This window comes from Triturus cristatus, chromosome 6 (genome assembly GCF_964204655.1).
Source record: "Triturus cristatus chromosome 6, aTriCri1.1, whole genome shotgun sequence".
Classification (NCBI taxonomy): domain Eukaryota; kingdom Metazoa; phylum Chordata; class Amphibia; order Caudata; family Salamandridae; genus Triturus; species Triturus cristatus.
Window position 1 is genome coordinate 1,484,877,589 of NC_140589.1, and position 26,946 is coordinate 1,484,904,534.

General features: G+C 46.8%; 1 protein-coding gene across 1 annotated transcript in view; it reads right to left on the bottom strand.

The window, feature by feature from the left end:
- Window positions 1-26,946, bottom strand: part of CLHC1 (clathrin heavy chain linker domain containing 1) — a 189,091-nt gene that overhangs the window by 105,732 nt on the left and 56,413 nt on the right. The window contains exons 5-7 of the mRNA XM_085612605.1: window positions 22,384-22,585; window positions 22,157-22,272; window positions 15,342-15,429 (exon numbers count right to left, since the gene is read on the bottom strand). Coding sequence (XP_085468731.1) covers window positions 15,342-15,429; window positions 22,157-22,272; window positions 22,384-22,585 — 406 coding nt within the window. The remainder of the gene's footprint in view (window positions 1-15,341; window positions 15,430-22,156; window positions 22,273-22,383; window positions 22,586-26,946) is intronic.

Consider the following 26,946-nt stretch of genomic DNA (forward strand, 5'->3'; position numbering starts at 1 on the left):
AGATCAATAAATATTTCCTGCGGACGGATGCCGCCTGCCCACGGTGCTCGTCATCAGGAGCGGACCTTTTGCATATGCTCTGGCACTGTGCGGACGTGCAGACGTATTGGAGCGACGTGCTGTCACTGATCGAGCGCGGCGCGGATGGACGGCTGCCACGCACGTGGGAAGCGTGTATCTTGGGCCTGTACAAGCGCACAAAAGCGAATAGAGTACAGGCGCGCTTTTGGGACATGGGGCTTGTTACAGCCAAACGCTTGCTCACCAAGCACTGGAAGGCGACGGCCCCTCCGCACATCAGGCACTGGAGGGCATCCTTCGTCAACTGGGCGCAGGCGGAGAGTGCAGTGCTCCTCCGTGAGGAAACTGCGGGACTCAGGCAGTACCCCATCGCTCACCTTTGGGATGGCCTCCTCGCCACCTTTCAGACGGCCTGCCGAACCCGTGGGATAACCTAAACACCAGGCGGACACTGATATACTACTCGATCGCTGGCAACATGTCTGAGACCCTGGTGCGGTTCGCTCCTGGCCCCCTCGACCTGCATATTCCCCAGACACGTCTCACATACCACGCGGCAGGCTACTACTGCCGGATACTTCTTGCGCTGTGCTCTGGCGCACGCGCGGGACTTACCGCCGCTGCTACCCGAGAGGGCGCGCACACTGACGAACCCCCCCCCCTCTTCTCCTCCCCCCCCCCCTCACGACCAGCCACTCGACGCGCCCCCCGGACGGCCGGCTACGCTCTGCTGGACAGCCCCTATCTCCTCACACATTGCTGCACGCGGATCTCCACTTTCCCCCCCCCCCCCCCCCCCCTCACCCTTCTTCTTCTGGCCCCTACCCGAGTTCTCGACCCTGACCTTGATCCCTAAAGTTTACGTTGCACACCCGGGACACAATTCGGCGACTGACTACGCTCCCTAGCAGAGCATGTGTTCCACCATAGCAACGGTCGCCACGCGCACCCTTGCGAACTACGCTGCAACCTCCTTGGCGTGCTCCACCCCACGCTACACGCGGGCCACCGGGACTCCGATGCCCACAAATCAGGGCGCTTGACGGACAACCCAGCACCCAGCACACATCCTTCTGTGAGCCCAGGAGCTAGCTGACAATGCTGCGCAGCGGGCGGACACGAAGCGCCCCCCTCACACGCGGACAATGCGCTTTTAGCTGAGAAATAATGCGACACATAACAGAAAAGCACCACCGATTCGCTTACACGCAATGTACACACCTGAATCCTCTATCTAGGTACAACTGAGCTCCGCCGCCGGACCTCCGGGTTGTCGGCTAAACGGCTGTGTTTAAACATTTGACGGTATGTACTCAAACATTGCTGACCTGATGCTATGTCGCAGAATTGTACATTGCCAATTGATGCAACTATGGTTAATAAAAGTTCTCAAAAAAAAAAAAAAAAAAAAAAATCAAGGCTGGAGCGTTGTAAATCTGAGGAGATGTGAACCTGCATATGGCCACAACCAAATCCCACTCCCTCTATATGGGAAGGTCACGACTGCAAAAGGGACATTTAACAATTGACCTCAAGCCTTTTCCCCTCCTATACTGACAAGGCTTACTGGCCACGCTTCATAAGGGATGCATCATAGAGACCAAATCCGCCTTTCCCTAGATGTAAAGGGCGATTGTGCCAGTGGAAACCCCTTCACATGTTTGGCCTTCATTCCAATTGTTATTCTGAATAGCAGTATCTGAAAAGACTAATGTCAGTTCATATAAAATGATAACACCGCAAGAGCAGCGGTTGACTGACACGGGTTCAGATGGCTGACATCCAACTTAAAATACATAGGAGTCATAGTTAACAAACATGGCCACAGACAACCTGCAGCACCGATGGCTAAAACACTTAATGGCTTTCCCAGATGGACATCATTATAATTGTCTGTATGGGCCAGGATACACATCATCAAAATGGTAGTGGCATCATGTTACAACTAGGTATTAGGAGTGCTGGCATTCTCGATACCTGCCTCACTGGCAATCAGAAACCACATAAAAATCTTCATAGGGCAAGCCAGAAACTCAGACTCAAACCCTCAAAACTGAAAACAGACACAAAATCGGGAGAGGTAAGACTCACTAACATGTCTTCATACCACCTAGCACCTCATCTGTCACATCTCACATACCTCGCTAAAGGCTACAAAGACCAACAATGAGGACTACACTAGCGAGGCAGGCATGGAACAATGCCCCTCTTTCGGCAATACTACAAATGTAAGTCACATGGTACACTGCCATCCCCCGCAGTCAGATTGATGCTAGACTCATGGACTCTGGCTCAAGAGAAACTTAATATACGTAGACAAGTGGGGCACTAATCTGGCACAACATCGGGATGACAGTGAGAGGGTCAACTCTCAAATGGCGAGAATCTACATCTCAGGGCATCAAATCAGTGGATAGTCTAGTGAATGGAGATACCATTAAATATTTTGATGATCTTAACATCAAAATCCATCTGACGCAATCCCACCAATGAAAATATAGACCATTTAGACACTACATCATTGGCCAGCTGGCCACATGCGCACTTCCTCTCTCTGCCTCTCCAATACTTACTTACATTGAGCAATGGAGCAAAACAAAAGGGATAGTATCAGCACGTTAAAGCACCTTGAGAGGGCGTGGCCAAGATGGCGGCGAGGTAGGACGCAGGATCGTGTCCCTCCGACACCGCCAAGTTTAAGCATTGTTATATCGCCTAACTCAGGGACCTTCTGCTCGCATACAGGGGTCGAACGACTCTGGCGCACCGAGTAGCACCGGCGGGCCGAGATTCCCTACCAGAAACTCTGAGTTAAAGGCACTCCGCGCCGGCTGGGTGTGGCGGCCTAGCAGTACCGCAAGTGTGCGAAGCGGCGATCATGTGCAGATTGGGTGGCAATGTGGCCTGGTTGCGGCGCTCTGCAACTCGGAGGCTGGCGGACGAAAGCTGTGAAGGGAGAGGTACCTACCTGAAAGCAGACCGGCAGTGAGTGGTAGTGGAGAAGAGCGGTGCTGCCGCAGAGACTGCTGAGCAGGTGCCATTTCGTGCTCCTTCCTGCCGTGGACCTCCGACGGGGCGTACGGCCCCGGCTAATGGACAGATCTGACTTCTGTGGTGGGAAGACTAGCGGACGAGCAGTGCAGAGAGGCTGGAGTTCCCCGATGAGCAGCCGACATGGAGTGGCGGACTGACAGCCCCCACGTGCCGAGTTTCCAGGCCAGGAGAGAAAGAGGCACCGGACTCCGCTTCAGCGCGGGTCAGAGGACTATTTGATGAGCAAGAGAGGCAAGCGGGCAGCGGGTGCTGGGTGGCGTAGCCTGGTGGCGGGACTCTGTGGTCCGTGGATCAGCGGATGCAGTGCGCTGTGGGAGCGGTGCTCCCAGCTAAGCTGACCGGTTGCCCAACTGGAGCATCGGAGAGATAGGGGCTGCGGCCGCTGCTGGTGTGTCAGCCCGGGGACCAGAGCCGGCGCTTCCGCCGTTGTGTGAGCCCCACCGACGCAGTGCCCCTACGAACCGCTCGGGAACAGCCGCGCTCCTCCCCCGCCGAATGGTGAGTCTGGCCAGCGGTGCGTGGTTGATACTCCCCTTGGGGCTCAGATCTGAGGAGGCCCGTGGCCCTTACCTGCCCTGAAGCCCTAGGGCAGCTCTATTGGGGCGCAAACGGAAGGCGAGCACACTGTTCCGCTGGGAGACGAGAGAGGCTATGGATTCCACAGGCTCAGCACCCCCTCTAGCACAAACAGAGCATTTGGAGCTGCTGCTACAGATCGAGATTACGGTGGGCGCCGACTGCTGGGCTCCTCCAACATGGCGGCAGCACGCAACAAGAGGGAGAAGTCATTGAAGGAGCTACTCACGAAGCAGCCGGGGTCAGCCAGCGCGGTTGGAAAGAAAAACCCGGATACGACAGATAGCGACGACTCCCCTGCCACCAAAGCTTTCAAGCTGGAATGCTTTGCTGCCATAAAGAAGGACATTCAGGAGCTTAGGGGCCAGCTCGCAGCAGACCTCAGGGAGGTGCGGAGGGACGTAGACGAGATTAGAGAACATGTGGCCACGCTTGAGGAGCATGATGTCAACCGGGAGGAGGACCTCCACCAACTGCAGCAAGATATGCTGTGCCTTCGGGAGCAGCACCTTGATCTTCAGGCCCATGCCGAAGACTTGGAGAACCACTCTCGGCGGAACAACGTGCGGATTAGAGGCGTGCATGGAAAGAAGAAGGAGACTACCTCAGGGCCTATGTTGAGGAGCTGTTCCGGCAGGTTTTGGGAGAGACGGAGGCGATGGACCGAATTCATAGAGTGGGCCTCCCTCGGGGCAACAAAGCTCCACCACCAGACATCCTCGTATGCATACACGATTTCCAATTGAAGGAATGCATCCTAAAGAAGGTGAGGGAGATCCAACCCATACAGTTTCGGGCCCGAACACCAACCCTATTCCAAGACTTGGCGGCTTCACGCTACTCAAGCCGTGAAAATTCAGGGTGGTAACCACGCACCTTGGTGAGAAGGGCATCCCCTACTCGTGGGGCCATCCTTTTCGCATTGTTTTTAAACACCAGGCGAAGTTGCTTCAGATCCGCTCTATTGCCGAGGCTCTGGACGTCCTCTGCCATGAGAATACACCACCAGCGGAACAGGCGGACCCGCCTAGAGAGCATGGCGCCGGCCGCACATCCCGATGGCAACGAGTGGGAAAGGCATCATCCATCCTAAAGCCTGATCAGGCAACAAGAGAAAAAGAAAGAGAAGCTGTGTACTCCTCACTGTCACAACCTTCGGACCTTCCGAACACCCCGTGAGGTATACAACTGATTTCTCAGAGATGGGCACCTAGATGGGTGTCGGAGGGACAGGGGGGATTGTCCTAGGAAGATTGTTGATGACCTCTCCGCGGGTGGGTGGGTACAAATCAGACCACTATGGGCTGGGCAGCTGCTCGAGCCATGACCCCCCGGATCTTTCCTACCCTGACGGACTTTGATCGTATTTTCCGTTTGATATCTGTTTTGACAACGAGCTTCTCTTTTGGGGTTGGGTTTGTTGGAGTTTTTCATAGGGGATCTGCACACCAGTTAGCACATACTATTTGCCTGGGTGGGATGGCAAGGGAGCACTTAATTCAGCACGGGTCTGGTAGCTGAATGTTAGTGACCCTGGTAGATATTTCACTACACTCAACGGATGGGGAAAGACCTTTAGATAGTCAGCCTCAATGTTCGAGGCCTAAACAACCCAGTGAACAGGGCAGCAGTACTATCCCTGCTGGAAAATGCTGGGGGCGACATATGTCTCCTTCAAGAGACGCATCTCCTTTCCAAAGACACCATACGTATGCGCGATAAGCGCTTCCCATAACAGTTCTGGTCAATGGGCCCGTCTAAAAAGAATGGCGTAGCAATCCTCCTAGGGGCACATTTCCCGGGTAAGGTCATAGCAACTGTCGCAGAAATAAAGGGGCGCTTATTAGCAATTAGAGTACGATGGGGCGGGACCCACCTCACCATAGCGTCACTCTACGCTCCAAATACACACCACGAACCCTTCATCCTCTCAGCCCTCACTGAAGTTCTCACTTCTCCGGAGGCGGCAATTTTGGTGGGAGGGGACCTTAATCTTGTAATGGACACAGAGTTGAACAGGTATGGACACCAAACACATCAAACAGGGGCACTCTCTCCAAAGGCACGGGAGTGGTTGGGGGACAATGGGCTACACGGTGTATGGCTCACGCAGCACCCCGCGGAGCGGGATTACACATATTACTCCGCGTCCCACAAGACTTATGCGCGGCTAGATCACTTTCTGGCCTCTACTTCCCTACTACATTGCCTGCACATGGCCACGATAGAGCCCCGCTTTCTCTCGAATCACGCCCTTATCACAGTTCACATCCCTGTACAGGGATCGCTGACGTTTCCACCCGGATGGCGCCTGCGAGAGAATCTTTTACACTCGGCGGATACAGTAAACCGAATCAAGCATACGATAGAAGACTACTTACTGTTCAATGACGTAGGTTCTATGCCTTATCGGCTGTATGGGAGGCCCTGAAACTAGTAATAGGGGGGGAATTTATTGCTATTTCCGCGACATATAACAAACTTTGGAAAGAAAAATGCAGCGATCTAGAGAAAGAGGTGGGGGAACTTGAATCGATCCACAAACGCACTGGGGCCCACGAGGGTCTGGAGGGAATTAGAGAACCGCAGGCACCTGTTGAAACACCTTGACAGGGCAGAATATGCCCTTCTGCGCCTCTGTCACAAATTATAACTTATCAGCTATAAATGTGGTAAGATGCTGGCCCACAGACTACGAGCCAGGACGCAAGCGACTCATATACGTTTGATAAGGGACCACACAGGGGAAGAGCGGAGTGCAGATGAACAGATAGTAGAGGCCTTTCACATGTTCTATAACACTCTATACACTGGGCAGGACCCACCAGCGCAGAATCCATGTGCTTATCTGAACTCCTGTAAGGTCTCACCTCTCCCCAAGACCGCGGCGGAGGCGCTCGACTCCGCGATTTGAATAGAGGAGGTGATCTCGGCTATCTCCAGATTGAAATTGGCCAAATCACCTGGTTCCGACGGGTTCTCGGCCCTATTCTATAAGTCATTTTGCGGGGAGCTGGCTCCCTTTTTAACCAAACTGTTTAACTCCTTTCTGGAAACAGGCAAGGTAACACCCTCAATGTCAGAGGCAGCGATCTCCGTCATCCTCAAACCCGGAAAGGATTCACGGGACTGTGGATCATATAGACCTAGCTCCCTCTTTAATATAGATGCAAAACTTTTTGCGGGTATCTTGGCGTCCAGACTAAATCCTCTCATGGCAGACTTAATAGACCCGGACCAATCCGGTTTTATTCCTACGCGGCAAGGAGGGGACAACACGAAACGACTTTTCCACCTTATTGATAGCATACAATGATCGGGCAGGCAGGCATTTTTATTGTCTACAGACGATGAGAAGGCATTCGATAGGGTGGCGTGGACTTATTTATTCAAGGCCCTGCGCTGCTACGGGTTTGGAGAGAATTTCATCAAATGGATTCAGTGCATCTACTGTGCACCCACGGCATTCGTGAGGGTCAATGGTAGCAGGTCAGCGTCCTTCCCAATCTCTTGAGGGTTCCGGCAGGGGTGCCCCCATCCCCACTTTTATTCACGCTCTATATGGAGCCTTTAGCTCAACGTATAAGAGCGAACGCATGCATAGTGGGCTTGAAGTTTGGGGCAGACGTCCACATGATAAGTCTCTACGCTGACAATGTCATCCTCTCCCTTACGCAGCCGCAAACAACCCTACCCGCCCTGCTTGCCGAACTCTCCACTTTCGGAGACGTGTCAGGGTTTAAGGTCAACCTGGATAATTCCAATGTTCTGAACCTGACGCTCCCCTCTGAACTAGTGGACAGCTTACAGCGGCAGTTTCCGTTCCAATGGACACACAGTGACATATTGTACTTAGGTATTAGACTCGCTCCGACCATCGCCCGGACAGTTACGCTCAATTATATGGCTTTACTGGAGCAGACAACCAAGGCGCTGGACGCCTGGTCACGATTGCGCCTAGCATGGGTCGGGAAGATTGCAGAGGTAAAAATTACAATCCGTTCGCGTATTCTTTATTTTTTTCAGATGCTCCCTATGTCACCCCCACCTCGGGCGATAAAACAATTGCAGACTCTCATTAATAAGTTTGTATGGGACGGGAAGAAACCGCGTCTCTCACTCAATCAGATGGCATGCCCGAAGGCTCAAGGCAGACTGGGTCTGCCCTTGACCGGAGGCTATTATCAGGCAGCTTGCCTCCTCTACTTAGTAGAATGGAACAGGCCGTTGTCTAGCAAACACTAGAACTTCATGGACCAGTCCGTCGCTGGTATTAACATTTGGAGGGAATTGTGGTTACCTCGGAAACACAGGGCTTGGGGTCTCTACTCCTCCCCGGTTACCTCCCCGACGCTCAGGGTTTGGGACAGGGTGGCTGTTAGGAAGGGCTGGACTTGTTTTCCATCACCGATGACCCCCATCGTGGATAACCCTGATTTCCCTCCAGGACAGGCATCGGTGGTGCTTCAGCAGTGGCGGGAGGAGGGTTGTAAAAGAGTAGGGTCCCTCTTTGACACAGAAGGGCTGGCCCTGTTTGAACAGCCCAAGCGAGATTACAGCCTCCTAGCCACTGACAAGTACCCCATCGGCAAATCTATCACTGGATCATAGCGCCTTCCAATTATCCCCAAATGCCCAGATCCCTAACCACGTTCGAAAAATGGTTACTTTGCAAACATGACGATCGTCGTCTCATATCTGAATTGTACGCCATGCTTACTGCGGGTCCCACTGAGCAGTGCACTAGGGCACAGGTCCACTGGGAAACGGAACTAGGTAGACCACTTTCCTCTAAGGAATGGGAACACACCCTCTACAGAACACACCACAACGTGCACAACACTGCTGGGGCAGAGTCCGCTTTTAAAGTCTTTTTATATTTGTACTACACCCCTGTCCGTATCCACAGTTGGGACAAAAGCAAAACGGACCTTTGTTGGAGAGGCTGTGGGATGTCTGGCACATTAGCCCACTTGCTGTGGCACTGTCCGAAGCTGCAACGTTACTGGGCGGAGGTCCTAGATAACATTGATGAGGCGTTTGGTATCTCCCTGCCTCGTTCCCTGGAGTACACCCTCCTTGGCCTCTCTCACCCCAAGGTCTTCCCATTGAAATCCATATGTGGTAGACAAATAGCATTAGCGCTGCTGGCAGCTCAACAGGTCATTTTGGCTCAATGGGGCACGACATCTACACCTGACATGCTGTACTGGATTCATCGCCTGTGGTATCTCTTAGCTATGGAGCGCATGTCCCTTGGCATAGAGGGCAAAGGGAGGGAATATGCCAAATTGTGGGCGCCCTTCTTACAATTGTTGACTAAAGATATGGGAGAAGTTACCTGTCCTAAATATCTGCAGATCCTCAAGCTGCTCCCTCTGGAGAGACTAGCTACAGATCAGGCACCGGCGGCAGGAGTGTGATGCTCTCCCCAACCTATGAATAATAGGCTTAGATCCAAATAGCGCGGCAACAACTGGTGCGGAAGGGGTGGGGGTGGGATGCAAGGGTTTGGGTGGGATTTTGTTTTGATATAGTTTCCCCTTTGTTCTATCTTTCCTTGTTACTTTCTCTCATCTCCGCAAACTTGGAAGATGCCATTCAACATACAGCAAGCTTGCTCATTATGCGGCCGGCCTCCGGGTTGTTGGCTTAAACGCTGTGTTCTGCTATCTCTGACTCGCTCTGCTGGCCAATGGATGTTGGCAAGAAGCTGTGTCAATTTGCCCTGACTTCCATATAATAAAAACGATTGATTCCTAAAGCACCTTGAGATCTTCACCACCCTCTGAAGCTGTCCTCTGGAAACGAGGACCCTTTGGCAGACAACAATAGACACGGAATATTCTAAGAAAGAGTATCCAACCTTATTGAACCCATATAAAAGTAAACTGCTGAAACAGGCTCAAATTCACTTACATTTAAATCACGCATAGGAGGGACTGACCTTATTTAAACTACATAGGGCAGGACTCTCCTCTCCTGGAGGCGACAAAATGTGACTTAATTCACATATAGTGTTGTGTCCTCAGCTATCAGGCTACTAGCAGGAAGTTTGGAACACACTGAAGGAAACTAGCACTTACCTGTTCCAGCCATCAGCAAAGTTGGCTATATTAAACAACTCCACGCTATATCTCACTTGAAGAAATGGACAGCCACAGCATTACCCACTGCTAAAATTTGCATTTTATGGCACTAGAGATCTATGACCCACTCACTGGAGAAAGGACAGCTTAACTCATGAGACTAGCGACTCATGAACGTCTCATGCATAAACTGAATGATCAACAAACCACATTTGACTGGGTATGGAATCCCCCACTTGGAGTACAGTGAGACAATACTGCTAAACTAATACCCATCACAGCACTCCCACCATTTTGGCCTTCCCGCTAGGGCAGGAGACTCAAATATGAACATAACACGGGTTTCTATGTTATTGGAATGATTGTTAATATAGTTCAAAACATAAACACTATCTATCCCAGTATGAGCCTCTGACGAAATCGGGTGTATTTTATGGTATGGTTGTGCAACCTGACCGTATAATACATTTACCAACCCCTTTAGGACTCTTGGGTTTCGTCAGCTAAATCTTGGGTGGCTGTGGCACTGAGTAGCAGGAGGAACAAGTGTTAAGCATTTAAACAGCTCCAAAACAATTGAAGCAGAAATCGGCATGACTCTCAAAAAATCTGACACCAATTTATAAAACTATTTGTATTTGATAAGAATTTAGCCACTAGGACGAAAATGATCCAATGGAGGGCTCTGGAGATATAGGGCCAGATGTACAACCAAGAAAACCAAGAAAATTGTGCATCGCAAATTGCAACTCTTTTGCGAGTCACAGACATGGTGGTCAGCTGACCCCATCATTTTCTTCATAAAAAAGTTTAAACAGTTTACAATTCAAGTTATACATCATTAATGTATTTTTCAATAAAGAATAACACACTGAGCTCTTAGAAGTACAATTAATACTTGCAATTCCTGGCAAATAATTTTTGGAAAAGATTTTTTCTAAAACAGAGTGCAATAAAACTCAGTGCAGATGTGATCAGCACAAAATTCTAGTTTGATATGACTTTGGCCCATGGCTATGAATTACATTGTCTCCACCAGGAAAGGGATATAGTTGTATTACTTTAACTCTGAGAGCAAACCCGCTTTTTGGCATATAAAACTGAATGACCAAAATTGGATTTTTCATTAAAGTCTAACAGTACTAATGAATAGGAGAAGGGGTGAGCATTTAGCTATAAACTTATTCCCTGGAATGTTGATATATTTCAGAACATTTCTTCTCTGGCTTCATGTGCTAGAAAAACATCATACAAATATCCTATAATGGCATATTTTATTGGGAAAATATACTGTCAAATATTGATGTTAAAGGTCAGGATTTTAACTTTCTTCTATAAGAGACTATTTACTTTTAACATTTGCACGCACAGCTCTAAACTTGTGCTGCAAAATAGGACTGCTGGTGGGTTAGGATCCAACCACTGCCTGTGCAGGAGGGGCCGCTTTGCTGACCCCCTCCTCCCCAAACTGTTTGTTTGCCTGGTTCCATGATGCCCTAACCACTTGTCTCTGCTGCCCCATAAAGCTTTACAAGCTGACTGAAGCTATTTAACATTTTTATAATGCTAAAGGGGACCGCTGCTGTGGTAGGATTCAACCAACACCAGAGTCTGTGCACGGAGGGCCACTTGACCGATATGCCACTCCTCCCACAGCCACTCCCTTTAATGAGAGTCTAGAAATGGCTGAGAAAGCATTGGTCCTGCTGTCAGCTGAGATATTTGCGAGAGAGGCACAGACTCCAGAGAAGTCACAAATTAACTAGGATCACAGTCGACCTGCATGTAGTCTTGAAGTCTGTTGGACTTGTCCCTTTTTGCAGGGCCATCCCAGAACCTTGTGCCTTCCTCCTGTATTTTTTCTGACCTTTTGTTGGCGGTTTTAGGACTCTGGGCACTTTATCACTGCTGATCAGCCATGGTGACACTCACCAAATTCAATAAACTACTTAACAACCTATGAAGAGGCACCACTCTTGGGGCTGCTGGGAATTCCGGCAGAGATTTCAGTAGAGGCCCTCGCTGGCAAAATAGTGGAATTGCTGGCTGACTTGACATGATGGGTTTAGAACAGAGTGGAGCAGATGAAGTGGAGAGAAAGGCATATGCATCTACCCCCACACCTTGAAAATTGGAGTCAGATGTATGATGTATGTTGCTTATGGTGACATTTGTGGACCGCAAATACCATATCCTATGCAAAACAATTCAGAAGAAAACAATACTGCTTCGGGAGATGCGACTCTGGTTTTTTCAGAGCTCCATTCTGTTTGATTAGCCAGGAAAAGGGCTCTGGTGGAGCTCAGATGCTCATTGTGCCGAAAGGACTCAAACTCTGTGAGCTTTCCTGGGTAATTAAGAGTGCAGCATAGAGTGAGGAAATGTAAGCTTTCCAAGGTCGACTCTACAAGGATCTTCTTCAAGAGTTAAGGACCAGATTGAGATTGAGTTTAGTTCAGGTGGGTGGTGCTGGGGAGTTTCGGGTGTTCTTCAGGATGCATGTTAGAAGGGTTCCAGCTCGGTGAGAGCTTAGGAATACTGCTAAATGGAGGTTAAGCAATGGGCTTCGTAGTTGGTAATGGTATTTTAGTTCCTTCTACTTCCATTTCCCTTTCAATGGTCTCCGCTGAATCACTGCTGAACAGAGCTACCCATACATGGTAAAGTTCACCTCACGGGTGTATTTATATCACATTTCTGTCACTTGGGCTGCGTTAGGTGCATTGAAAGTGTCAGCAAATATAAAATGACTGTTCCATCTTTTCAGCCAAATTACTTCCTCCTCATGGCATACAGCATGGCCCTGAGCTTCACCTTCGCTTACTCAGTACTGCTGTTTGTTTCCAGCTGTCTTTATACAGGCACTTATTGAAATCATTTGGTTTACTTTTTTCCTGCCACTCATTCTGAGAGGTGAGAAGCTGCAATATACAGATTACCACCCTTTGTACAACAGCTAATGTTACTTTTCCACCTTCCATCTATTTTTATTTACTGTGTCATCAAGTTTAAGGAAAATACTTGCAGCATCTCATACTGCGTCATGCACTCAGTAGTTATTAGTACGTGGCCTTATGTTTGCGTTCCTTAACAAGTGCTCTTAGACTGCACACGCATTACTACAGGCCTTGCTGTGATTTTCCACTTACTACATACTAATTCTTAGGGCATCATCAGAATTGTTCACTATTGTGTATTATCCCTTCCAGGCTGGATAGAGAATCTGAATGAGAACAGACTAAGTCCAGTAGATAGAAAAAGCAAATGTGAGGTAGTCCACCCCCCATATCACGCCCTTATAAATCGTTTGGCTCTCAGTTCCACCATTTTTTAGTTTACACTTCGACAATTGGATAGGGATGGGAACTGAAGAATATTTTACCTAGCAGAAGCTACTTCTCCAAGGACAGGTGAAGGAGTCAATAGGTTTTGACTCTGCTCCGCTTTGAATCTGACTTACTCAATAGAGGGGCAAAAGGTTGTAAGGATATGAATCCTGCTTCTATCTATTCATCCATCTGTTCAACTGCCAGTCAGTCCAACTGTCTGTCTATGTGAACCTGCTTCTGTGTTGTCGGTCTGTTTGTGCCTTTGTGTGTCTCTGCGTGTTTTGTGCGTGTGTGTGTTTGTGTGAGTCTCCTTTAGATGTTAGTCTGTATATATGTGTACCATTATGTCCATGGACACCTGCAGGTCTGTTGATCTATGCGTGTGGGCGTGAGTGTCTTAGTGTTGATCTATTCATGATTTGCTGCCTGCAAGTCTGTTGCAATGTCTCCGTATGCGGAAGTGAATGTTTATTACCGCAGAGCATGTAGTGTCCTTATTAGCTCACACGAAATCAGGTTCTCCGTTAGACCTGGCCCCTCCTTTTATTATTTTAGAACTTGCTCCGGTCCTGTCTTCTTCACTTTCGGAAGTCTGTAATATATCACTAGCCACAGCCACGTACCCTCTTAAGTGGAAGAAGGCGCATATTAAACCTCTGCTGAAAAAAGCACTAGCTGACCCTGCAGACTTGCAAAACTATAGACTGATTTCTCTTCTCCCATGCTGCTCTAAAATTATGGAGGCATTGATCAACAAACAACTCTCGGGATATTTAGAGCAAAATAATCTACTTGATCCCTCCCAGTCGGGCTTCCGGGCATGTCATAGCACCGAGTCTGCTTTGTCTGAAGTAACTGACACAATAAGAATGTCACACCTGTCGGAAGCCTTTGACACCATCTCTCATAGAATCCTTCTAGACAGACTACGAGAGACTGGTGTCAGAGGAATGGCCTTAAACTGGCTGCAAAGTTTTGTGACCGACAGAACACAATGTGTCCAATGGGACACATTTGTGTCACAGACTACGTTAGTGGACAAGGGGGTCCCTCAAGGATTCATCTTAAGTCCTACCTTGTTCAATATCTATGTGGCTCCTCTGGCTACCATCATTAGATCATGCGGTTTTGAGACGATCTCGTATGCGGACGACACCCAGGTGATAGTCCCTATTGAGACAAATCCCGCGGTGATGAGAGCAAAGTTCAAGACCTGTATGCTAAAAATAGCCACATGGATGAGTAAGAACTTCCTTCAGCTTAACTCCAATAAAACGGATATCCTGCTGTTCGGGAAAGCTGAGGAACTGTGGTCCGCTGACTGGTGGCCTATAGAACTCGGGGAAGCTCCTTTACCAAAAAAGCAGGCGAGGAACCTGGGCATCATAATCGATGATAAACTTTCCATGGAGGAGCATGTGAAGATTGTTTCAGGCACCTGCTTTGGCATAATGCGGATGCTGAGAAAGATCTTCCCATGGATTCCCCTTGTGGCCAGAAAGGCCCTTATACAGGTGCTTCTAGTCAGTAGACTAGATTATGGAAATTCCCTATTAGTAGGAACAAGGGACTATCAAGGCTGAAAGTAGTCCAAAATACAGCAGCGGGTCTTGCCCTCAACAAACCTGCACGAACCCGGACACTACCTCTCTTGCGACAACTGTACTGGCTCCCTATCAGGAAGAGAACAGTCTTAAAGCTCCTGTATATAGTTTTTAAAGTACTTCAAGGGACGGGCCCCGCGTACCTAATGAAGAAACTAAAACCTTACATCCCGTGCGTCAATTGAGACCATGTAATCGGAAACTGCTTTACATGCGGAGAATCAGGAAAGCCAAAATGGGTGGTCATGCCTTTTCCCATCTAGCCCCCACCCACTGGAACAGACTGCCAGATGAGATTCGAGCCTGTTCCAATTGAGCTCAGTTTAAGAAACAGCTGAAAACCTGGATGTTTTAATGATCACTTTCAATCTGTAGTCTGCTACCCAGGCGCCGAGAGATCCCCTTGGGGATGATTTGTTGCGCCATACAAATCCTAATAATAATAATAATAATAATAACAATGTGATCTAAGTCAATGTGGCCTGGATGGTGTGCATCTCTGCGTGCAAGCACCAGACTCAGTACTGTGATGCATACGGTTTCCACACTCAGAATACATTTAAATTCGCAGTAGACACATTTAAGACTCAGAACATTAGCTCTGCTACACACAGACTTTACACAAGGCATTATATTATGACAGAACACCAGCCAAAGGTTGTTTTTACCTTTCGATATAATCCATTAAATCATCAGCTTCTTTGATAACTCTAGGGTCATCATCGTCAAATACTCGTGGAGGCATCTGGTCATCTTCTAAGTTTTATATCAGATGAGGAGGGATTAAGAGCACAATTAAACCGGTCATGATACAAATTACACTTGAGTATTAACACAGACACATTAAGTATCAAATGTTTATTGAACCTCGTGATCATATCTGGAAACCTTAACGTGGTACGAGGCATGGAGAAAGACTTGAATCCATAAAATATCACAGCAAGCTGCATATCATTTTGAACGAATAATTCTTTAGCACAATATTCAATGTATGGTCATTTTATGGTTATTCTAGTCTCTAATCCCATCGACCTATATAAAGCACCGCCTTTACGCTCTGCACAACATGTCTGGTCAAAATCCTTCATTAGAAACTAGATAAAAATATTCACTATGCTCCAAACAGTTTGACTTATATGTCCCAGCCCACTTATAACTCCAATTTCTTTGTAATGTCATTTTCGGCATCCGGCATCTGCAACCTTGCGACTCTGTAGGATTACATTGGAAAACACCTTATGTTTTTTAATCTTTACAAAAAAATAACTCTAGTTTCCTCCTTTTGTAACAATTCCTACTTAATTAAAATGTTAAACACTCTGGCGACTGAATGATAAAACGTAATGCTGCTTCGAATGTGTCCACTTGCTAGGGCACCGAGGGCAGTAACATGGGCATCACCATATTACTCAACTCTGTACGAGTGTCAAGGGATTGCACATTCCATGCACCATGGGCGACACACATACCCAAAATCATGAGACGCAAACAGTGTTCAAGAGTATATATATTTTTTAAATATTTTTTGAATAATGTTCAGTATTACAATAGTCAGTATCAAGATAGGCTACATGTTTCCAGTTTAGACCTTGCATGGTGCATCGTAAGCTGCATAACTACGAAGAGATGATGATACAACTGCTAGCTATTGTTTGAATCCCAGTACAAAAGGAAAAAATAACACGTATAATATATACGATAATATAAACGTAAGGGTGTGCTCCCTACAGGATGTTGTATGCGGTCAGAAATAATATGTGACAGGAAGGAGAAAATAGCTGACTATGGCTACCCTAAGGGCGTCTAACACCAGTATAAGTGGCGGGAGGGGGCTGTGAAGGGGAGATAGGAGTTTTTTAATTTTTTGCCCCCGTCCTTTGGGTGCAGGCAAGGCATTCCACGTATTCCCTCAGTGCATGGTAGCTTCAATGCATTCTGCAATTCAGGAGCTACCACCCTGGAGCTTAGACTTGATAACAGTGTTCAAGAATAAATACATTTCTGCTGTATCGTTTAAGAAACACTGAAAAAACAAAAAAATGAAGATATTTATTTAAAAAAGAGTAAATAAATTACATAATTCGAGCCCGGAGCCTTTATAAGCGCAGCATCACGTTTTATAAAACTGAATAGAAGCGGACAAAGTGCACAATTTATGCACCTAGATTACTGACATGTGTAGCACTACTTTACGTAACACCTCTCTGAAGGCCAGCGGTTGACCATGGTGCATTCCAAAGTCTGCATCCCTATGCAAATTTCCCAAACTGTAAAGGCTTTCAGCCCTACAGTAGGTAAAGAAATGTCTGCTGAACTTGTGGCATTAACAGACATCTTATCTTGCCCTGTTTAAGAACACTGTGGTGGGTTCGCATTGACCTGATTTGGTTATGCTAGCAGAGACACGACTTTTTCATGTCATCAGGAGAGTCACAAAGTTGTGGACAACCCAATAACAGGCAGAATAAACCTATCTACTAATAGCCTCACAAAATCGCAAATTCCCTTAGGAATCTAGCAGCACTCCAGTGATGATGTCAAATTAGCAATTAAAGAGCTAAATCAGTGCTATAAATATATAACTAGTAACTGATAATAATTGACCATATTAATTCACTTCAAGAACTGTAACCAATCAATGTATTGAGCTTGCCAACAGGAGATCCTATGGGATTACGATTTCTAGGAATATCAGTAGCAACTAGTGACATCTTCAGTTGTACTAAACACACCTTAAAATACGCAAGTTTTCCAGCACACATTTGGTGACAGATGAGCATAGACTTTGGTTCACATGCCAGTATGCTAGTTTTATGTCTTTCTTGTCTTAGTTCATCATATATAGTGATGTGGTGTACGTGTTCTTCTTTATGTCCCATGCAGTGGCAGCTCCTCCGCATGACGGAGGAGCGTCGCCCAACTTTAAGTTATTATCATATAATGCTTCATGCTGCATTTGCGGGCAGGCGGGTGGGTGGGGCTGTTCCGCTCTCGGAGCAGGGGAGGAGTGGTTTGTTCACTCCTAAGTGCGCAATGACTGTTTGGTCTGCCTTCCCGATCTCCATGCAGGCAGAATTACAGTCTGCATGGAGAACAAGCCCAGGCTCCCACTCCCTGGTTGAGCGTCCAACCAAGACGCTCAAAACCAATCACAACGCTGCACTGCAGCATTATGATTGATCAGGGGTGCCTGGGTGCCTACCAATCACAACGCTACAATGCAGCATTGTGATTAGTCAGGGGTGCCTGGGTGCCTATCAATCACAACGCTGCATTGCAGTGTTGTGATTGATCAGTGGGGCCTGGCTGTGCTTCCGTCCGAGATGGAGAAGAGCAGGAGCGGAGACGCGGACCAGGCACAAAGGTAAGTTAATTTTATTTTTTTGTAATTTAAAAAAAATATATGCACGAACCCGGCGCGACCTGCTGACCCCGTGAACCATACCACCCGCCGCTGGTGCCCCTGTATAAGCAGGACACCCCCTACAAACCCCAGAGTCGATTCTCCAGGCTTCATAAGTGTGGTCAGCTATTTCTAGGCATATAGTGGACATAAGTCATTAGGAGATGTCTAACTATACAGTGGCTGCACCTAGCCCGGTCATGTTTGGTATCAAACATGTTCGAATCATACCCTAACATCGATTCCAGTGTTTGAAGTATGATCCCATTTACTGGGGGGCTCCTTAGGGAACCCCCTGTACTCCCGGTAACAACCTTTAAGTGTCTATTATGTTATGTTATGTTAAATTGGTACTTATAGAGCGCACAGCTACTCAGGAAGAGTTACTCAGGAAGAGTGCTAAAAGACCTCAGGGCAGAACTGTCACTGCCATGTTTTCAGCTGATTGCTAAAGGTAAGTAAATCATGCACCCGTCTGAGTGACATAGGCAGACAGTTCCACAGACGGGCAGCCGAACTTGGAAGGAGCGGCCACCCATACGGACGCGGGAGAACTTGGGGGCAATTGCTAACTGCTGAAAGGAAGACCTCAAGAGTCTGCCAGGGGTATAGTGCTGAACTCTCTTTCTTATATAAAGGGCGCCAGTATCATGTAGAGCTTTAAAAGCCAAGACCAAAGCTTTGAAACAGATTCTCTTTCGAACAGGCAGCCAGTGAAAAGCTTTTATGTGAGTAGAGACCCACGCTCTGGGTCCTAACATGAGAATCGCCCTAGCTGCTGCATTCTGGATTACCTAAAGCCTATTCAGTAGATATTCGGGGAGGCCAAGGTACCAGACGTTAACGTAATCCAGCCTAGAGACATGGAGAGCCTGGACTACTGCCTTCCTGTGAGTGATCGATAGTGAGGGAAGAAAACTATTTAGCACTTTTATGAGGCCAAAGCAGGATCCGGCTACTGTCTGAATCTGAGCTTTCATAGATTGAGTGTCATCAAGCTTGACCCCAGGTTCTTAACTGTATTTACTGATGTTATAGGGGGTGACATGCCTAAAGGCCACCATTGATGCCAAACATCACAGGATGAAGAACCAAAGAAGATTATCCCGGATTTCTCAGGGTTGCACTTTAATTGGTTCAGCTTTAGCCAGGTGAACACCCTTGTCCAGCACTTGTTAATCTCCTTGCCTCTAAACTCCTCACCCTTGTCAAATGTAAACAAGAGTTGAGTATCATCTGCGTAGGAAATTATTGGCGCACCGTATGACTCAGCTAAGGGAGCAAGGAGGAATGCAAAAAGAACTATTGATGGACAGAATGCAGAACAATGTCATACATTCACCCCAGTACAGAGATCTGGGCCTAAATCCACCATTTGATGCCACCAAGGGGTCTGTAGAGGGGTTTTTTAATAGTGGGAGGATTTTTGCATTTTTTAAACTGCCCGGCACATGGGCATTATTCAGCGAGGCATGGAGGATCATATTGGCGGCTGGATTAATGATCGCTGCTACAAATGACAGCACTTTGGCTGGACAGGGGTCAGAGGGAGAGCCAGACTTGAGGGATTTCATAATCTCCAAAGATTTTTCGAAAGGAATAGCGGGAAACTGTGTGAGGGATGGACCTGTCTCAGGGGAGACGGAAGGTGGAGGGCCTATGTTCACTTCTATGGCCAGGGTGGAATCCTCAATGGAATCTTGAATGGTTTTGATTTTATCGTAAAAATATGAGGCAAGATGGCTTGTCCATTCACAGGTGGGAGTAAAAGATCTGTCGGCCGCCCTAGAGGAAGAAAAATATTTCACTATTTTAAAGATTTCTTTACTTTTATTCCCGGCTGTCTCTAGATGAGAAGAAATGTATCTTTCCCTCAAGATTTTTTTTTATAGTGGACCTTAAGGGAATTTTTTTTATTTCTTTATCTTCGGGATTAAACATTTTCTGCCATGCCCTCTCCAGTCGTTTTCAGGCACTTTTGCTCTTCCTGAGAGCTTCCGTAAACCAAGGGGCTGAAACTCTAGCGGATTTAGCTGGGGGAGAGGCAAGAGGTGAAAACTGCCAGGAGCGTAGCTGGAGCCAATTCTCCAGGCAGAGTACATCACTCTTACGTTGCCACTAAGGGAGATCGGATGGTGACTGAGAGCTTCACTCAGGTCTCCTGGAGTGATCTGATGGAAAGTCTGGAAGTGATGGGGTGAGGCTTCCCATAGGATTGAGGGCAATGTATCCCTTTACATACTCTAAAGCCTAAAAGGTTATGGTCAGACCATACTAGGGGGAGAGGCACGTCTGTTTCTATCTCTACATTGGAGAAAATCTGATCCAATGTATGTCCCTTCTCATGTGTAGGGAGATGGACATAAGGTAGTAGATTAAAAATAGCCAATGACTCCCGCAGCATGATGGACTCCTGTTCTGCTGGTTTGTCCATAAGGATATTAAAGTCACCTAGAACCAAGCGGTGCTTGTATTTGGAGACAAGGGGTGAAATTGAGTCACTAATAGACTCGAGGAACTTCCCAGCAGGGCCAGGCGGCCTATAGATTAATACTCCGGCCAAGGATTGATGTGCAGAGACTACAAAATGAAATCTGAGGTATTCAGCCCCGTCTAATTCTTCTGTGGGGACTATAGCGCAGGCAATGTACTTTTTAAAAATAACTGCTTCTATGCACCTGGCTTCCCTGGTGTAGGTAACCTGGTTCCTGGGGCGTCCACGGGTGGGGTGGCTCTCCAACCTTTCGTCCTCCAATGGTATTCTTTGGCGTCCTCTGGGAAGGGTCCCTTTTCTTCAAAACTGCAATGGCGACTTCTACATTGACTTCCATTGGCAATGCAGCTGTGTTACCACTCTGCACACAGCCTCTGTGGGGTTCCTGGGTACTTACCTTGGGTGGTTTCTTGTGTCCCCGGCTCCTCTGGGTCTTCTGGTCCAAGTCCAGTCCTGCCCTGTAGTTGTCATTCCACTTTCTTAGTATATGGTTTGGTCTCCACTGGAGGCCACTGTATTTTGTGCTTCTTACCTGATTGCTTTATAGGTATTTTTGTGTATTGTGTTGATATCGCCGGATAGGACATATACCAATGTAATAGGGATAGTGAGTGAGTGAGGGATAAATAGACTTATTTTTGGTAAAAACTGTGTGGTTTCCTTTCTTCTACTCACACTACAGATAAAACTGGTAAAATAAGCTGCTTAACACTCCTTCAAGATAAGTCTGCAGGCTGCTCTCCACAGCTACCACTTTGAGAGCTTTCTATGGTTATCAAAGACCACTTAAATCACCATAAGGGTTGTCTGGATTTGTGTAATGTGCACCACTTTAATAAGTGTGCACCAAATACTAAACCAGCATCCTACATAGCCTTACTGCCATAAGGACGCATTGCTGCCTTCTCTGGGACTAATAACTCAAACCCGCATATTTTCAAGACATAGATTGGTCTGTAATTTGTGATTTTAATTAAGTATGATTCCCACTTCCTTTTGACCAGTTGGTTAAAACACCATCTTTAATATCTGAGCCAGGGCCCGCAGACTCTGTTCACTTTCAGACTAAACTAACAGGGATGTGGCTTCTATTGGTGCAGGAGGCGCAGTGGCACCAGGGCCCACGGAACCCTGATTATTGCTGTATTTTATCATTCAAACAGCATCCAAGGGGGACATATACTACCGTGTACCAGGGACCATGAAACAGTAGCTACGCCAAAAACTTAGTTGAGGATAAAATGAAAGAGTAAATTATGTTGGTTTGGTGCACACTGTCAATTGTCTTGACTTAGAGTTTTAAAGAGAGAGAGGTTCAATATATTTCACCCAAACATTCGTACTGGCAAATCACACAGTGTTTATCCATGCCTCTTTGTTTACTCTCAGCATTTGGTATGGCTTGTGCAGTCTTTAGAAACATTAACCAATACCGCGATGAGCTGATGGCAAATCAAAACATGCACCTTAAGAATTATTACATTTACTTCATAGACATAAGCACTGTCAATACTGTGTGTAACAGGCAATTTTATTTTAACCTTAATTGATTTTTAAATTATGCGTATTTTTCCCCCCAAAATTACCTTTTGATGCATCTTCCAGTGTCGTGACTTTGTATAAGTAATCCGGCAGCGTTTTCCTCTTGTCCGATTGTTTCCATGAGGCGATTGCTGCATAAATCATGGTTCCCCTCTTATATCTAAGTACAAAGATAAAGAAAGGAGGTGTCATTCTCATTAGCCTACACATACAAGATGGCGGACCTGTCCGCATGGGCCCCACTCAGTTGAGTTTGAACGCATTACAGTACCTCAGCTTCAGCCGTGAGTTTTCCGAGGCAGCTTTTTCCCGCTCCTTCAGTACAAGCTCCAGCGCCTGGTCGAGGTCAGCTTTAGCCTGAGCAGAAACGTATTTTGTTTTAAGCCCTGCTTTAAGTTCCTGCGTTTTCTTTTCCAACAGGGAATGATGTTTAGTCAGGGCTTCTAGATCGAAAGATTCCTCTATAGTCATTCCTACAAAACAAACAGCAAAACCAGACACTATACATATTATTTCAAACACGAAAATACAAGACTAGGCCCACATTTTTTAAGCAGACAAAGTTTATGCATAAACAAACAAGAAAACGTTAATCTGGCATTTAGGTGAAAACAAAGTGCCACCTTTGTACACAAACAGCCAGGCAGAAGAAAGAAGGTGTAATTAATACTTCTGTTATGTGAACATGACTATCTAAAAGCGACTAGTCTTGAGGGAGTCAGGCTAAATAAAACGCCCACAAATAAATGTGTTCCTAATATATTGGGTAGCCCTCTGCTTTCCTCAGTGGTGCTGGAACAATTTTCAATGTTTTTTTTTTTTAGAGTTTTATATAGCGTGAACTAGACCCGAAACATCGGGTATCAGAGCGCTTTACATGAGCACCAGTTTCGTTACAGATTGAAGGACACATTCATTTTTGTTAGGCACGGGGAGATTAAGTGATTTGCCCAGAATCACAGGATGTTGAGCGTTGTTGCCGAGACTTGAACCCACTTGCCCAGCTTCGAGGTCGACCACTCTAGCCCTAAGGCTACATCCTCTCCCCTAAGTGTAGTGCTGCCATCAGTGCCACGTCCCCGAAGTCATAGGGATTGTCAAAAATTCAATCAGGCAAAGAACAAGTGCTGCAAGTGAGCCGCGGTCATTCAGAGGTAGAGGAGCCTGGTAAGGGTGTAATATGTAGCTGGTGTTGCATTTTAGAGCACACTGTCACAAATATATATCACTAAAGCATGGCGTGGTAGCACACTGTCATTCGCAAACAGCACTTGTTCCACTGAAATGGCCACTACATTTGAAAGACATACAGTTATACTGTAGCGCACAAACGATAATGTATGGAAATCAGTTTTCAGCAAATATTTATCATTTTAAGTGTCTTGATTTCTTTAAACACTATTAAAATATTTGCTTCCATCATACTTCAGAATTACAAAAGAAAGTGCTTCTTTTGTGTTTTCTTAACTGATGTTTTTAAAAAAAATATTTGTATAGTTCACGTTTTCTTGAATGTTAGAAAAAAATGAACAAACTACAGCCCTTCACTTAACACACGATTGTCAAATAGTTCGCATCACAAACTCCTCACTTCGCAGCCACAGAAAAGAAAAAAAAAAGTAAACGCCAAACTCCATGTTAAAAGAATAAGCAGCAATTTGTATGACGAAACAGCCTAAAACTTGACTCTGTGACAAAAACAACTACATTTAAACGCATATTTATCGATCATTCACCCTATGAACTCCAGCATGGTTATTTTGGGGGTGTTGTAGCCTTCAGCATCCCTACTTCTAGTGCCTACGCCTTTTCTATATTTGGATAACTACCTGATAAAATGATACAATAGACTTGAAATAAGAACATTACTGGATGGAATAATTAGTTTGTCCCAATGCAGGTAAACTGTTGCACCAACAGTACAGGATTACTTGGACTGCACTTGTGCTGACGTTTATTTTATTTTTTACTCAACAAGTGCAAAACATTTTTGCACTGGTTGGTATGTTCCAATGTTGGTGCAAATAATGATGCAGAAGTGTACTGACATTGGCACAAAGTATGTAATCCTGAATTGTTGGTACCAAATTGAGACAGTGAAATCTAGATAATTTGCCGACTGTACATTATCGAAGTAGGAGTTCTATGCAAGTTTTGAAAACGATCCAGGCCTAATTCCTTTCTTATGTGGCACACTTAACTCAGATAAGTGTCCATATTACATAATGGCAATTTGCATCACACCAAGTTTTCTCCTCTTTGCTGTCCTTTTGTCATGATGGGTAACCATCCTTCTTAAGAGAGGCACCTCCCGCGATCAAGAGAAAACGTAAAATAAATGTTGCCAGATATGGGGTAATGAATTTAGGAGGAGGCTACCTCTACTACCTCAATAAACCCACTCTGGTTAGGTCAAAACAAAGTTATAAGAGAATCACTCCTCAACACCTGGTACCTATTGCAAAAGTAACAGAGAACACAAAGTAATAAAAGGAGAGAAAAAGAAAACGGTTGGCTATTTGTACACCAACCTTATAAACGGAGAAATCCAAATTGACTACAGGACATAGTATGGCAGACGAACCGGCATTGAGGTGTGATAGAGATAAGAAAAGTGTACATTTACGCAGCCCTGAAGAAGATGTGGGGAACTCCCCTGACGACGAAACACGTGTTGGCTGGGCATTCGAAGTTTGGGAATTAAAGACAAAGACCAAGAAACATTTGTTGTGTTATAATTGTTTATCGAACATACTGTATATGATTGCGTGTGCTAGGCTAAGACTCGTCACCCATGCACTCACCGCAGGAGGAAACTAACCAGAAAACTGATGGTGGGTGGAGACTGAGGTCGCAGACCGGATCGGCCGATGGATGGCTCCGGGACCCAGAGTGACCGGGCGCAACCTCCTCCCCAAAAGCACTGAGGCAGAACAGGAGGGGGCCCCACATGCCATGGGAGGGGTCCACTAGATACCAAACACCCATGGCGCAATTGGAGGAGATGCCGGCACCGGAGCAAAGAAGAGGAATAGCCAGGAACCGCAACAAGCCTGACCTCAAAATGGCGGCCCGATGAGGGAGTAAAATAAGCATGGAATTCACTGCATAACAGGTACTGGGACTTGCGTGAAGCACCTGCTGATAAAAACTGTGGGCCTGAAAGGGGGAGGGAGGGCCACCCTAAGGAGGGAGGGACACCCTATTGAGGACTGCTTAAGACTGCTGAGAATTGATGCTCGATGCCTGACCCTAACATGGCAGTCTGCGAAATCACCATGAGGCAGACAGAAACTGCGGAGGGGAGCCTTAGTGCACACTATGGAGGCTTACCCATGACAGGGAGGAGTGAAAAGCGGAGTCCTGAACTGGGCAAGAAGTGCACATTTTAAGCCTCATAGCTGTGGCAGATCTGAGGAGTGGCGAGAGTTCACACTAGGACGGAGGAGCTGGTGGGCTTCTACGGGGTCCAGACACACTGACTGTGACCTTTTTTTAACAGCCTCCAATGGGGGTGGGATCTCAAAAATAGTGATCGCTGGGCCAGGTGGGAGTAGGGCCACCTCTGGGAGTGGATGGCGCCATCATCGTCCTATCCGCTGCGGGTCCTACCCGAGACTTACCGATTATAAGGCTCCTTGGAGTAGGGGTGCCCTCCATAATACGCTCACGGATTTCGAGACTATCTTTATGCCACTGAAAAAAACACAAAGTAACAGGGTGTACAGTTATTTTACCCCCATGGAGCACCGAGGCAGCCAACTGACTGCAGAACAGAGCAACATCATGGCTCTCACAAAAAAAGACCTCCTCTCCTCATTGAGAGATTTTAAGAAGGAGTTACGAGAGGAATGCAAAGCAGATATGGCCTCCTCCCTGGAGACACAAAAAGCGGACCTGAATGGGAAACTGGTCTCTCTGCAACAAGACAGACTCTGTGGGCAGTAGGATGCTGGACATGGAGGCGAAAATACTTGATCTCGAGCAACACATGAAACAAATGAGAGAACTCACACAATCTCTTCAAAGGAAATTACAGGCATCCATGCTCCAGACTTGGGAAACAGAAATCAGATAGAGAACATTTGAATTATGAACTTGGAAAAAGGGGCAGAGGGGCGAGATCTAGAGACCTTCATTGTGGGGCTGTACTCTGAGGTTCTCGGCACAATGCCCATGAAGGTCTAGATAGAGAGAGTGTGTAGGGTAGGAAAACCATTAACTGGTGACAAGTGGTGCCCGAGAGATGTGCTAGCTGTCTTGCATTGTTTTAAAATGAAGGAAATCATTCTCCAGGTGGCTAGAAAACTGGACATTGTGAACTTCCAAGGTGCTACCTGTACACTCTATCAAGACATAGCCCCAGCAACTCTAGCCCGTTGCCAACAGTTCAGGCCAGTCACGGACAAGCTAAGACAAGAGAACGTCAAATATCGCTGGACCTATCCGTTTCGTCTCGCCTTTGACCTGCACAACAAGCCTATTATGTCACCGATGTGTCAGAGGCCATGACACTTTTGAAGATACCCACACCTGAAGAGCAGCCAATGGCAGACGGATCTAGCACCGCAAGAACAGATACAGCCGAAATCCGGAATGGGACTCTCTGGCTCGCCCAGCGTCCCCAATGACAGCAATGGAAACGTTAAATGGTCTGGGTCTTGGACCACCCCGCAGGAGCCTGGTCCCTGATACATTGCAGACAGCAAAGCACTCATTGAGGAGACAGGAGGGAACAACTTTGCATATTTACGATTATTTTGTAAGGCTATATTTGTTCAGCGTATGAACCTCCTCTCTATCCTTTTTTTAATATAGCCAACACCAGCTTGCT